Raw genomic sequence first — 16,457 nt, 5'->3', positions numbered from 1 at the left:
TCGGCATATTATACAATAACGTTGCACAATAATTAAAGTAGGGTAATATGCTATTGTAAATTGTTTTTTTTGTATTCATATTTTATATGAATGCTGAATGATTAGCATAAGATGTCTTATGCTAATCTCTTCATTTTATTATATGCACAAACTAATGCCTTGCAACTTAATGTCATATCATGAAAATAATGGGTTTTATGTCGCTTTTAACGCGTTATTATAACACAAAATAAAAGATTTTACATTGCATATGGTCAAGTAAATGGATTGTTTAATATATATATCGAAGAGCATTGGTTTCTTTTTCGCTCGCTCGCGTGTTAAGTGACGAGTGAGTGAGAGATAAGGGCATGCCCTTATTATATAATAACAAATTCAAGCGCAAAGCGCGAGATTAGATCCGCACGTGGCGTCTTTGAAATATGAAAATGAAAAAATGCTTAGAAACTAAACTTTTATTAATAATTTATTTTTGATGATATAAAGGCTGGCGTACCCCTACGGCTGTTTTAGTCTCATCGCGGTTGTCAAAGGAACAGTGCTGCTCTCACCGCCACGCCTCCATATCATTGTTGCCAGAATGTCACCTAGCTTGTGGCTAAATAATTTGCTCCCCTCCTACACAATAAAAAAAATAAAACTCAAAGGTCCTTTATAGGATTTGTAGTCAGATCTTTTAAAAATTAGTCACTGACTTATTGTATTGGCACATATGTCTGTTTAAAAAGATACACATCAAGCGTTGTTTGAAGACTTGAATGCATAGCTACAATATTTAAGAAAAATATAAATAGCTCTTTGCCCCTGTGGGATTTTCACCCTTCAATTAGTGACGAAATGCGGATAGTTACACGTGTGTACTGGCGTCACAGTAGAGCGTTTCTAATCAGCAGTAAAACGAATGAATGGATCCCCGGCGAGGCTCTTATGTTTGATTGAAATCGTGTTTGATGGATTTCTCAGGCATTAAATTGATCTGCTTTGAATATCAGATGATATTTGGAATTTATTATTGACCTACTGTACGCTCTAGTTGAGCAGTGTTAATAATTGACAGTTTCAAAGCTGTTTGAGTGATAATTTTTAACTAAGCACTGGCATTAATAATTTATGTATATATGTAAATAGTTACATATTCTCCTCAGTTATCGACTACTATAATATTAAATAAGGATTCATTTGAAATAATAATAAGAATATAATAAAAATCTACAATTAATATTTGTTCAAAAAATTAACAATATTGAAAAACTATATAAAATAAAATTATTAAGTTTAATTGTTTAATATATACAACTTCCTTGAATCTCATACTATATTAAAATAGTATTGTGACAATAATAACATATTTGATTTATTTATTTTTATGTGGCAAAATCGAATAAATAACGCGCGTTGCTTGATTTTACCAGGTACTGGTAAAATTCAAGTATAATAATATTAATAAAAATAAGTAAGAAAGGGAGAAAAATAATCAGTTAATTAAATACCTTTTATTTTCGTGAGCTATCTTTGCCTGCAGGCAAACAGACAAACAAGCACAACAAACATCATCACAAATTCTAGTACAATCTAGGCGGACAACATGGCTATCGATCGACGTTATTCAGACACTTTTTTTGACTATAAAAAAGCAAATATTAATTTGACCATTTTCTAAAATATTTATTATATTTTAAATGCTTTGATTAGAACTCAAAAGAATTTTCTATACATAATAAAATTATTTGATCTTTTGTAATAATGTTTAATGGTCAACGTTATACTCCTATAATTTAGTGTAAAATTATTTTGGGGTTTGGGAACCTTAGGGGTGATCGACCTCGTGGCCAATGAGACTCAATGTGGAATCTAGTAAGACTTTTTATTGCAATATTTACATATATGCGACGGACGATTATCGGCTAGACGTGTCCTGAGTTCTCCAATCGGTAGTAAAGCTGGCGTGGACGAACTTCAAGGTTCTTAAAGCTGTCTGCAGCGAATGTCAGGAGTCAGTTCCTCTTACGGCGATGGTCGTTCGGAAGATCCAGGTCGTCTCTTTGCATATGTCGGTGCAGGCGCATCTGATGGTCTCTTCGAGTGACTGCTGGTAACTTTGACTGCCTGTCTCTTGACTAGATGACTGTCTGACTCTATGACTGTCTGCCCCTTCAACTATCTGACTACTCTCATCGGAGTCTGGGCTTATATATCCAGGACTATAAGGCTCGCTGGCCATATATGCAGCGATCTTCCAGCCAATCGCTGCAGTCGCTTCATATAACGGCGAAATAAGTCTACGCCTTTAGAAAGCGACGTTCGCTCATCCAAGATCGTATTGCGTTTTTGGAAATGTCACGGATCTGGTGATTTCGAAATGACGGATAAAATTCACTGTAAACTCAAGGTCTCTGTGGTCCCAGAAATGTTTTACTCTATTTTGTTATTTGTCTCAATTGGTAATGAATGATCGTTTTCAGTCACAATCATTAACTCAAGTTTAGGGTTTAAGACAATGACCCTTTCAAACGTTTGAGGTCGCTACATTTGTATTGTTGTATTTTATTTTATTGTTCATACAATTATTTTTTTGTATTATTATATTTTAGGGGACGTAGCCCTAGGGGTGGTTGAACTCGCGGCCAGTGTGACTCTTCGGTGAATCCAATTAGATTATTTATTAAGTTATAATTACATACACCCCTTCATCGCGTGACGTTTCTGGCGATGAAGGTGTGCAGATGATGTCTCAGGGCTCTGTGGCTGCGTGCGGCGAGTGTCTGTCGGTGAGGGCGCGTGGCCAGTTCCTCCGGATGGCTGCTGGTAGATCTTGGCTCTCTGGTCGTCTGCGTCGCTGTCTGGTGCCTCCGTCTCTTGTGGTGCCGTGGACCGTCTGCTCTCTCCTCGTCGGAGTCCGCGCTTATATCCTTTAGGGGGATGCACGCTAGCTGGCCAATCACGATTGTGCATCGATCTCCTAACCAATCGCTGCAGTAGCTTCTTAGAATTCGATAAATCGGATGTGTATTTCATAAGCCAGTATTTTGCTTGGCTCCAGACATTCGAATTCTAAGGAAAAGGTTATCATTGTGGTGATTGATTGCGTCCATACCGTTTTGTCACAAAAGGGATTCTCTTAACGACCCGTGTTGTGTGGTCAAAAGAAATCCCTCTTGTGCTATTATATTTGTCTCATTATTAATGAATGAACGTTTTTGGTCACGGTCATTAACAATGAGACAATCGCCCTTCTAAATGTGCCTAAATGTGTGGTCGCCACAATATAATATTTGTTCCTGAAATGCTTTTTAATATATAGTTTTGAAGTATTTATTCAAAAAACACCTTTTTTTGTTTGCTGTTTTTCAATGAATGATTCAAATAAAAATCATTTTTGTCGTCTAGCAAGATGAAACTTAAGCCATATAAAAGATGAGCGAATTTTACGCCATGAAATACTCTCAAAATCTATGAAGCAGATTTAATAAACAGTGTATGGATGGCCTTTCTTAAGTTACAATAGTTGAGTTACGTTAAAATATCATATATGGTATTTGGATATTATAAACCTTTTTTGTATCTTTACTTAACTAAATAAGGTAATTAATTGTATTGTGTGTCAATTAAACAATATATGTTTCGCATCAAATAAATATACGAGAGACACAGTCAGTGTCGTAGCTAGGGTATGTGGTGCCCAGAGCGATCCTTAAAATTGCCGCCGCCCCTCCCCCCCCATACATTTTTTTACAGCATTTCTTAAAATAATAAATTGGTTATTATTAAGCTCTTGTTATTCGTGGATTTATATATGTTTTAGTGCATTCATGGTTAAGAACCACACTAGACGATAATATCGCGAATATGCCGCCCCCAAGCAAGTGCCGCCCGGCCCACCCCCATAGCTACGCCACTGGACACAGTTTCTTCTAGTTTCTTAACCGACGATAATAACAGAGGACAAATCTCAGCATCTTCAAAGCTAACATAAACTAATTTTATTATAAATAGTACACGTTTTAAATGTACGCGCATCTTAATGGTACAATTTATAAGGTATTTTATGGTCCATGAATTCTTCAGCTTATGCACGTATTACGACGATCATCGTAAACCAAATGTTCTGGCAGTAAAACGGAATCGACTGTCATAATCTCGTCACAGTAAAAGTTTTATAATTAATAAAACAAATATATCCGCGGGTGCCGTTGTAATTTATTATTTTTCGGGGCGGCGAGTCATTATTGTGTTATTGTTTTATAAATCGCTTTCGAGACCTTTTATTTTGACTTCTGGAAAATTACAACCGCGATAACGTCTCTCGGTTCCCGCAATTCGCTTGTACCTTTGTTAAGTTACTGACGAGTGTCTCGGTTAAGCTCCCTTTGTGCGCACTCCGTAGTTAACATTTGCCGAATTTATTTATCTACTAGGGTGTGAGATGCATTCGAAATTTCGGAATATAAACTTAAATCTGACTATATCATATATTGAAATTATGTATTTTATATACATATATATATGTCTTTTCATTAAACATTAAATGGAACAACGGACTTTGACTAAATTCACTGCAAGTTAAAGTGATTTCAACAACTTTAACGCAAAGCAACATTCACATTGTTCAAATGTTATGCCAATATTGTATCATTACTCCGCTTCGGCGGTTAACTCCTTAACTGGGTATCCCGCAGTATTCTCGGCTTTTCAGTTAACCAGCACAGCTAGCTCGCTGACAAGCTTTGATACGAAACTAATTAAGATTAAATTAAATTATTTGCAGATTAACCACGCGAGACATAAGCTCGCACACAATATGTCCAATATTGAGATAATAATTATTTTTTAACATTCATAAATTTTATATGAAAAACTGTTTAGCTATATCACATTATAGCGTTAAATATTAATGCGTTAGTATAGACATAATGAGTTTAATATGTACGTGAATTAAGCTTTCCCGACCGTCAATTAATTATATGTTAATAAATTATTAAGCTCTAATAGACCTGATAGTAAAAAGCACTAAACGCTAACCAAATTATGCATATTATTGAAAATAAATACGTGGTTAATCCTTTCAACGCCAAGCGCATGATATGATGCGCAACTAAATCTACTGTCTAACGCCAAGCGCATGATATGATGCGCTCGTTAAAACCTTCGTTTTTTAAAGAAACGGAAAGGTAAAAGTTGGCAATATATGTTTTAAAAATCAGTTTGAGTTCCTAGTAAACGATTTCAGTGATTTTATTTATAGAATTTGCGATGAAACAGTGGTATATATAATTATAAAGTCACGCCTTAATTTTAGTCGTTTGTATTTCGCGCGCGGTTTCGATCGTGCTTCTTTAGACCACTTTTAGGGTTAGCACAAACGCATCGCGGAAATTCGTTTTTTTATACTTTAATTTATGAATCGAAATTAAATTATGTCATCAATATTTCAATGATAATTGTGATTTGTAAATACTTGTGAATATATTTATACGTTATTTCGACTGTTTTAATATTGTCAACTGTTTTTGTGATTGGTTTTTATTGTTTGTAATAATTAAATAATAAGAATTACTATTAAATACTTATTAATAAATATAAATATGATATAATTAATAAAATATCAATATTAACTCTTAGTAAATATTAAATAATAATAATAATAACAAAAACGATTCCTTGTCGTAGAATCATTTTATTTCACTTGTTCTATTATTTTATAATTTATTTGTAATGTGTTTATTTATTTACATTAAATTAATACCATCGTGACCTAACAGGTTACTCCAATGCGTCCGATGGTCGAAAAGTTTATTATTTATTGTATATATGTGTGTGTGTGTGTGTGTGTGTGTGTAATATATATTACATATTCCGCCTGGAGTGTAGATATGTTGCACTCTTGCCGGTCCCAAGCCCGGATAAAGGAAGAGGGTTTCTATCATGAAGCAAATCAACCAACGTGGATAAATCCAAATAGTTATGAAAAAATCACAAAGAAATAATAAATCCGCCCCGATTCATAATGACCTAGACGATCAAAATCTAGATAAACGATTGGACTTCAATTTTGGAAGCTGGAATGTGCAATATTACAACCAGGAAAAATGCAAACAATAGCGGAAGAAATACTAAAACTCAAGATATATCTAGAAGCCCTACAAGAAATTAGGTGGAAATGCCAAAACCGATCACCGGTTGTAGTGCCGTGGAAGAAGAAGAAGAATATGTATATATTATAAATTATACATCTAATTATATATAGTTAAATGTAACATCGTATCTTTCTATCAAGTTTTATTATTTATTATTTTTATATATAAAGAAATATGACAACCTTCAACAACAACCAATTGCAAACACCATTGATCAAAAACAAACGGTTTGGTTATTAGGGTTATTTTTGTGTACGATATATGTGATTTTGTATGCATCAAAGAAATCTTGTCGATTTGTAAATTTTTATAACAGGATGTAGGTCAGACGAAGAAAAAATGCGTTGCAGATTTATATATTAAAATTGTCTCAGTGTGAGCATGACCCTGCTTGTCGTTCGCTTGTATAGTGCCGCGCGCGTGCATGTGTGTGTAGGTGTGTGTACGCGAGCCAACACGCGGACCGACCAATAGATTTAGTTTTGTTCACTTAATATTTCCAACAATACGACTAAAAATGTTTGTTTATTGATATAATTAGAATGTTTAAATCATGTTAATCATACATTTATAATTTTAAAATATAAAAATTAAGTATTTTAGCTGTAATGATGTGTTAAACAGAGTAAGTAGCCAAAAAATTATATCGCTAAAAACGCATGGCGTACAGCGAGTAATTAAGAATTTACCGGTCGGCGGTCTAAGGGTTAACGATTTTAAATCAAATAATATTAGACTTTGATAATTTTAGTTTATGTTTTTAATTCAATTTATTAACTTGATTTTGTATTTATATACAAAAATACATACAATTTATTTTAAACATTTATTAAGCTCAAACCTTGCTCAATTGTCGATGTTTATTTCTTAAGCCAAATTTCTGATTTTGTGAGAGAGTAAGTTTTTGTATTATCGGTTTACTTCTTTTAATAGTATTTTAATAGTATTTTTATTTAACTGGTAAGATACTTATAGTCTCTAACAAGCAAAATTTTCTGGTTTTTATATAACTTCTTTACTGCAAATGAATAATTTAAAATATTTTAATATTAAATCTCACTCTTTGTCGTATTACATACCTTAAGATTCACTCTCGACAAGTTTCGTTCCAGTTGCTCCTTAAACGCAAAACTACACGTACACACGTGGATACGTTTTACGTGTACGTATGTAATATATATTAAGTCAGCAACTAATGTCAGACGTAATTAGATCACATCCCACGACGTGACAATTGCGATAAGACTCGGCTGCAATTAAGTGTCACGTATACGTGAGGGTGACTAAATTGATACCAGTTCGTTTACGTTCTATATCAGATACGTATAAGTGACTAATTTGCATTTTGCGCCAAAAGTCAGCGATGTTGTTACTATGAAAACTCTAGCATTATCTAGAAAATTTACTGGCAAATCGTAAACCTTTATAATCTAATTTCAAGCGAGTTTTAACAAGCCATGTTATGTATAGAATAAAATATACTGTATTATTAAAAATGATATTTGTGTTATTTCCTTGTACTTAAAAATAGTCTTAATAGTGAATATACAGTCACATTATTATAATCATTAGGAAAACCACACACGCGTGTGAGATACCAGGAGTTTATAATTTCGAGATTATTATTATATTATATTAAATAATTTTCGATAATAATAAAGTGTAACTTATTTTTTATAACAGTCCACGTATGTATATATCTATATAAAAGTATATATCCGGATGGATGGAAAGCATCCATGATCGACGTCCTTTTTGCCTAATCGTGTTTAACGCGAATTTCCACGAGACTGGATGCTCGCTGCCTGCGTATCTGGTTTTAATCTGTAAATTCTGCGACAGGCATCTTAAATCACTCCCCTTCGTAGAACACCCAACCCCCTGCGACCCCTACCGAGCAGGGAGCGAATGAAAGTGGCACGGTTAGAATACACCCCTTTCACGTCGGAGACGATCTCCCAATAAATAGACTTGGTATCAAAAAGTTCTTTAGAAGCGATTCATCGTACGCTGGCAACTTTCGGATGTTATTTTGCCATTAAGCAAACACGTCGGCCAAAAATTTCAATTCGGACGAGATACGAAAATCCTTGTAACCCTTTGACATTCTGCGTTAAATCTCTCCGATTCGAACGTTCGTCTTTGACACACCAAAGAGAAATCTAGACGATCTGCATTTGAATATAACCTGAGACATTATCCATCGCTGTAAACTTTCAAGAGTTCATTTATTTAAAGAACGCCATTCCATCTTGATGATAAAATAAAAGCATGACATTATAGATAGAGTGCAAACAATAACAAACATCAATAAATAAATATATCAGTAAAAAGTTTAACAACATTTTTACCTATGGATTTAAAGTCTATTAGCATGATTATTTAAGAAAGAAATAAGTTATTTAGGTATGAATTATAATTATGCAATAAATACGTGATACTTCGTAGCGTTTTTATGCGTCTAGTAATCCAGTCGTATTTGAAGATCAGATTGCACTCTGGATTTCAATAGATATGAAGAGAGAAGCAGCTGTTTTCTTAATCTTCTCAGCATGTGTCGATGATAGGCGTAGCTCTACGAGCTTTGATAAACTTTCTTGTCTTATGTCGGAGACATCAGATAAAAGTTCTTGTCGGAATAATGTAAATTTATGATTCTTGGGAGGTGTTTAATAAAATGATATTGTTGGTGACTTTCTCAAATATGGCTTTATTATTCAGAATCTCAGAGAAGATATCACATCTTGTTATTATAGAGAGTACGAGTATCCGTATGTGTATCCTTATGCCTTTTTTGTTAGCGTAGCGTCTATTTATTAATATACTTTTTGTAAGTTTTCAACGCTCCGTCAATGCTTAGTGAATTTCGGCTGTGAGCTGCAAGATTCGCGATCGCGTCCTTTATTCTTGCCTTTCTTGGCCACTAGGTCAACGCTTGAGAACGCGTCTATTAAACAAGCCTTCCGAGGATGTTATTAAGAAAATCTATAAGAAGCTAAATATATTTTATTTGTACACCATAGTTGTTTTTATATTTTTTTAATATTTAATAGTAAAATTATTGTTTGTATAATGACCATCATAACGCACTTCAAAAACTTAGAAATTTATAATGGTCGTATTTATAATAAAAAATAAAAATGAGCCTATATATGTTCAGTCTAACTGAAGGTGGTTTTTTTTCTCGCTCACTTTCGACGTGATGGTTAATTAGATTTGTATATTTCCTTGGCCTTTCTTATCAAAATCTTCGCATACTCATCAAAGTTAACTCAAGAAGGCATAAATGTCATACACAAAAAGCTTCACCATTGCATTCCTAAGACATATTTGTCATGCCCAAATTAATTTATATTTTCTGAACCCTTTTTGAGAGAGTTGTTTATACATTTTTAATCATTTTATTTCGTTGGTAACTCTGGAGTACTTTTTTCAATATATTACGATGAAAAAATCTGGTAATTTAAATTGTCAATTTACTAATATCCGTCGTAAAATCAGTTTATTTATCGAGACAGAATGAAACTTTGATTATGCACACATAACCTTAAAGACTAACAAGATTTGCGAAACAGTGTTGTTACAACAATACATAATAACAACATTTATTTTTTACAATTATATATCATAGCATAGTATGTTTCGATATTAAAAAAATACCTGCAAATTAAAAATGAGTAATGAATATTTTTTTCGAAAAAAAGACTAATCCTTGGTTAATATTTTATTAAATCTATTACCCGGATTTGCCTTGGATATATTTAAACTAATTATTTATTGATAATAATGACTTTTATTTATCTTCTTATTGCAAATTTATTTGAATACTACATATATTATTTTTATTCTCTAGTTTTCACATATTGCAGTAGCACGTAATCGGCACGTTGCTGTTCAGTTTCATCAGTGGTTATATTTGCACGTATTGTACTATAGCACATAATCGTTCGTCAATATGTCGCTGTTCTGCTTAACTTTCAACTTAACAAATGTTAAAGATAAAAATAGCACAGTTGACCTAGAAATGACAACTCAAATAACATTTGCAAAATTAACGCCACTACCTTTCACTGTTTTGGAGGAGTTCTAGCGACAGACAAATATATTCTGTTGCAAATGATTACGGATTTAATATTTTAGTACTAAATTTATTATATTATATAGCTATATATATGATTTTAAAAGCATTAAATTAAATTTATCTAAGGTTAATTTGTAATAAAGTGATATTATTCGCTTTGTTTTTAATTTAACACTCAGTGACGTGCGAGAAACACCAGATAACAACGTGAGGTCCGTGTTTTTAATTTGTAATCTATGTAATTTATTGCTCAATAAATAAAAATTAATAACTGAATTTTATGATCTCATATTTTTTATATGACTTGTTTTCAAATCTATAAAATATTAAAATAATAATTATTTATCTACAATAACTGCTATAATTAAAAAAATGTTTATTTGGAAAACAATTATAATTATATAAATATTTTTTGACGACGTCAATGTGTACTAGCATTAGTTATTTTTAACAATTCAGTAAGCAAAAAAACTGCTCTATTGCATTCTTTATAATATATTATATTATATAAGACTTCAATCAATTTTAGGTAGAAAACTCAATTTTTGTTTTTTTACAATTTATTTTTATACATATTTTTGTATATATACTATAATATATATATACATGAATAATTTATAAAATCTTCGTTGAGTTATATATTTTACAAGAAACCTTATTATTGATAGCTTCATTAACAAATAGCGTTAAAAGCGCCATAAATCAAACCATCAGTTTTTATAACACGGCAGGTTTAATGTTATGCACCTTATATGTGTCAATCATTTATTATAAAAATAGAGCTAGAATTAATAGACAGCGCCTTAGAGATGCCTTTTTAAATATAAATACTATTATATTTGTAAAGGGCAGCACCATGGAATTGTAGAAAAAATGACACTAGTTACCACTTTCTAAATCCCTAAAATTTTGACTGTCATGCAATATAAAAGTTGTAGTAATAAAACAGACATTTGTAATTGCCATTTAGTGAAAAGTAAGCAAACATAAAACCTCTCTGTTACTATACAATAAATCTTTAATATACCTGTAAAATATTTAACTAACAATCACACACTATTTTACTATTAATTTAATATATATATAATATAAATTAGTTACATAATTATTGTTGTAATTTTACTTTGCTCTTAAATAATTCAAAGCTTGGATCAAAGTTTCTATTTTAAACTCACCACTCTCATATTTAAGGTTATTACTATTTAAATTTAAATAATTATTATTATAATAGTCACTAATACAGAAATAACTCCACGCTGGCTTTAAATATACATATACTTTGCTGTTTATTATTCGGTTGGAATCGCACATTCCAAGCGACAAATCTATGTTACTCTAATTCTCAAACGGCGATGAGAATGTTACACAGTATTACAAATGTACACGTGCGCTTGTGTCTGTGTGTCCGGAGCGGATTTAGATTTTGTGTGTAATTAAAGGCAATAAATCCAGGGAGGCTTTGCGCGCAAAAACCGGAGCGGCCTTATCTGAAAATTTAATTCGCACTATCGCCCCCAAAGTTAGATTAACTTTTTTTCATCCATTTGTAATTTCGCAGTGCGCCCGACGAAGATATCGCTGTTGGGGGTGGAGCAGCACGCTGTCCAGGGTAGCAAGGTGAATCTGGAGTGCCTAGTTCAGGGTGCTAGGCCAGCTGCCAATCTAACCTGGTATAACGGATCTCATGTCATACACGAAGACATGGTCAGCACCAACTCAAATATTCAGGTAATTATTTTTAATTTGTTAACATGTAAGCATTTTTCTTAGCTCACAAGCTTATAATTGATTTATTTAAATTAAATTAAGACCATTGTAATAACCTACCCTAATTCGGTATAATGGTCAAAAAAATTAGCAAATTAAATACGTGTTAAAAACGCAATAAAAAAATACTTTAAGTAATAGTATTTTTTTATTGCGCTTTAAACGTGTATATGTGACTAACTTTACTGTTAAAGATTAAACCGGTAAAGATTCAGCAATGAAATGAAGATATTGAGCTTTTAATGGCATACAATATTTTTTAATTATAAAGGCATTTGGTTGATGCATTTGAAGGATTTCACTAAATTGGATCATTACGCATTAAGGTAACCAGTTAGGTCACGTTGGATTTAATTTAATACCAAATTTTTCGATATTTTGCGTTCAATTTGTCGTTCAAAAATCACTTGTCACAGAAGCGTTAAGCCACTACCTGAAATCAAAAAGCAAATGAACTTTTTGTTGTAACTGTATGGTTCTTAAAATATCAAAAGACTTTAAAATGTCACCATTAACCTATTTTACACAGTGATTAAATGAAATGGTTTTGGTAACATTTCTTATAAATTATTTAATTAAAAATATATATTTTAATTTTACTTTGGTTTGTGTTATCTCTTCAAGGGGTCGTCTTAAAGGGAAAATGTATAACTATTATTTCAAGGGGCGATTTCCTCCATATCTTGATGATTCCAGAGGGGGAAGGAGGCGATGGAGGACGAAGAAAAAACACTTTAAATGCTAGGAAGTCCTCTGTATCTCGCCAAATTATACATTTGCCCGAGCGAATTATGTGAAGAAATAAAAATTGCTTTAATATTTTAAAAGCGTGTCTCCGTTTCGTCTCGCGGCTCATTTTTTCGACATTAATTATTTTACTATCTGAGCAGTTTACTCGCGTTAAACTGTGTTTTTTTATATATAAAATCTTCGTCGAGTTTAGCATCGTCCATTATTCAATATCAATCTTGGCATGTTTAAACGTTTAATGGTAGCTGCTTAAAAACTCCGTTTTGCGTCGTGTAACTGGCGATAAAATTTTAGCAGCTAAGTTATTTTATGTATTTGTGGTTGTTCAAAGTGCCAAGTAATTTTATCTTAATTGGAATTAATAAAATACAATTAGAATAATATTTCGATATATAGAACTTAATGTGAAATAGCCACCAAAGTTAGTAGATGATTCATTAGATATCCGTTCGTGTCACAGATGGTTTGAACAAATTAAAAGAATAGTTCTGGATGTGGGAGATCATAAAAAAATAGACGATGATGTCCTGACTTCAGAAATGAAAGCAAATCCTGTTTAAACTATTAATTTACTGGCTGAAAAACTAAATCAGTTTTATTCAACAGTAAAAAGACTTGGAGACACACGAATTGAGCGTAGTGCATTAAGAAACTATTAAACCTGGCCAAACAATAACAGCAATCAGCTAAATCATTTACACCAAGAAGTAAAAAAATGCACTTGTCAACAGAAGTCTAATAGCTCAACAATAGAACAATGCATGTCCCCATATGGCACTTGTCTGAAGGGTTTTGTCTAATTAATCCCTTTTCTCGAGACCTTGCTCCTTTAAATTAATATTTATTTCGATTAATGCAACACTTTATAAACGAAAAAAATAAAATGCAGACATTGTGAAATAAAGACTATCAGAACATTTCGAATTAAAGCCTCAAATATTTTGTCAAAATGGAATCAAAAAATTGCCCGAAATATAAGTGAAGGCTATTGAAGAAAATTTTATTTAAAGTTTTAAAATATAAATCAACATTTAAAGTGATTTTTTTATTATATATAATGACGACCTTTATTTTTAATTTTTATTATTTTAAATTATACTATTATTAATTATAATTGATGTCGTTTTAAAATTCATATGCACACAAAAAAAATGTATACATATGCATATATACGTGAAATTTTTTTTACAGTATCAGAGGAATTCTCCTCAAACGGTAACTTGTTTAAAGGATCTGGGCATTTTCTTTAATGAGAATTTAATTTGTAACTCTTACATGATCAATATTTATTTTTTGTGAATTTGTGATTCAAAATACGAGGCACCTTAGTTATTTAGGGTCACCTTGTCTTTTATATAAAACATTGGTGCTTACCATATTATAATATGGATCAATACTATGGAGTCCCAGTATGACAAAATATTTTATATTAGCATTAATATTGTAAAAAAAATCATAAAATAATATATTTTTTTTTTAATATATAATTAATTTTTTTCTTAAAGCACTTGAGTTGATTAAAATTTTAGTTGAGATATTTATGTGATCCAATATTTTCATAAGGTAATGAGAACTGTCATAATTGCCCACACAGGTAAATGGCTACATAGATCCGAAGTTAAAATAATACAAATCATATCAGGATTCTATGATTTTTAAATGCCACCATCACACAGCTGAAAATATTTGAACAAAAGTGACCTTTTATTTTTTATTTTTTTATGTTTCTCTTCAATCTACGCCACTGGCGTAGGCGGTCAATTTGCGTCGCTCAAACGCTGTTTGCATACGACAAAGTCGCCGAAAATTAAAAACGCTCACAAATTTATATTTGCTCGTACGCGTTTAATTTTTTTCGATTAGCCACTTTATTTGCTTTCGCGGTTCCGGGCGAATTTCCCAAAGGACGCCTGAATTTATCGTCGCGTTTGAATTATTAATACCGTGTAATGAATACTGACAAATTTGGCTTTTCGTCGCACTGTGCGGCCAAATAAGCGATATTGTACCAATAATAAATCTTACGATGTATTAGTTAAACTTTTGCATACTCTTAATAATTTTAAGATCGTTAATCTATAATTATCTTGAGTATACAAATTGTAGTTACATATATAACACATGGTTACTACATCTGTTTTTGAGGCCTTAAAAAAATCAAACAACTTATTATTTTTAAATATTGTATATAATAATACTTTCTCAGAGTAATATTTTTATTTAAAAACTTTTTACCAGTATTGGGTTTATACTGACATAATTAAATCTGTATAAAAAAAATATTTAAATTTTACATTTAATATCACTCAAAGATTTAAGATATTCAATAAAAGACAATATTATTAGTATAAATCTTTCACTGAAAATTTTTCTAGTAGTATTTATCGTAATTTAAATATAAAGAATAAATTTAACATTTTACATTTTTTATCATGTATAAATTACCACATATGCATACAAAAAAATGTTAATGGTTCTATCAAGCGGTAGATTAGAGATTCGGAGTCTTCATTGGCCTGTCGAGTTGTATTATTGTCGGCTATGATGTATGTAGGGGAACTAGGATTTATCTCTGCTGCTGTGACTCCGTGTTGTCAATCTTGACAAGTTTTATTAAGCGATCAGTGCATTCTGAAAATATGATACAAAACCTGACTATAAATTATTTAAAACTAAATCACAAAACTCTAGAAAAATAATCATTTATGTAACTATAAAAAAGGTAGATCTAGATATGAAATATTATACATGTTCATGAAATTAATTAGGCATTGGAGTAAGCTATAAGATCATCACCTTCATTTTGTGGTAAATAATGTGGTTTGGCCGCAATGTGCGCCGGGTCGAATAAAAATAAAAACATCCCTCTTTTTCGGCAACGACAACTGCTTCGATTAACATAATGTCGGATTAATTTTTCCAACAGGCGTAAAATTAAAAAGGGATACTTTTCCCACCCCGATGATTTTTTTAAATATTCAAATTGGCCACTCGCCGATGCACCCGCCTCGTTAGGTAACTCACCCCAGAGCCTTTCTTGGGTGTCTTGGAATTTTTTTTTCAGCACGGGGACGTTAATATTTTCTGTGGCTTATCTCTTGTTAGGGGTGGCGTTCTCGGGGGCATAAATCAGATGCGTCTAAAAAAATGTCGGAAAGGAAAAGCGGATCGTCACATTTTTCATAACGATACATCTCGGGCGAGATAACGAATTAACGTTATTAATTCATACCGTCCCATTAAATGTAAGTAATTGAGGGAATTATAATATTATAATGTTGGGGTGATGCGACGGGAGTTTTGTTATAATTTAAATATATAATATACCGAATCATATTAACTCTTAAATATGTAGTAAAAATATATTAGATTTGCCAAAAAAAAATTTCATTTATAAATAATTAAAATATATCCACTAAATTATTTTTAAGATTAGCAATAAATAATCTAAGATAATGTAATACATTTTTAAATGGTAAAATAGGACGATTTTACAAAAAAAAATTATTTAGCACAAGTTATATGATCTTGAATAGAGCATGATAAGAAATTGAATCTTCTTGTTCGATAAACAATATTTTAATTTTCAAGATAAAATATAAAGCTAGCAAAATATCAAAAAAATAATAAACGATTTTAAAAACTCAGTAGGTTTCAATTTTAACAAAAATATTGCTATGTATAAAACGTTTATAAGCCTAAACTTCATCTAAATAAAATTTAAA

General features: G+C 31.6%; 1 protein-coding gene across 17 annotated transcripts in view; it reads left to right on the top strand.

Annotated features, from left to right (window-relative positions):
• LOC148235462 (hemicentin-1-like) overlaps window positions 1–16,457 on the top strand; it is a 556,592-nt gene that overhangs the window by 508,193 nt on the left and 31,942 nt on the right. For all 17 annotated transcript variants that reach the window (XM_088185616.1, XM_088185607.1, XM_088185613.1 and 14 more), the window contains one exon: window positions 11,774–11,943. In XM_088185616.1, the coding sequence (XP_088041742.1) occupies window positions 11,774–11,943 (170 nt within the window). The remainder of the gene's footprint in view (window positions 1–11,773; window positions 11,944–16,457) is intronic.

Source organism: Plectrocnemia conspersa, unplaced genomic scaffold (assembly GCF_051122295.1).
Source record: "Plectrocnemia conspersa isolate PC_06_02 unplaced genomic scaffold, ASM5112229v1 ptg000005l, whole genome shotgun sequence".
NCBI lineage: Eukaryota > Metazoa > Arthropoda > Insecta > Trichoptera > Polycentropodidae > Plectrocnemia > Plectrocnemia conspersa.
This window is presented reverse-complemented; position numbering and strand designations above follow the sequence as displayed.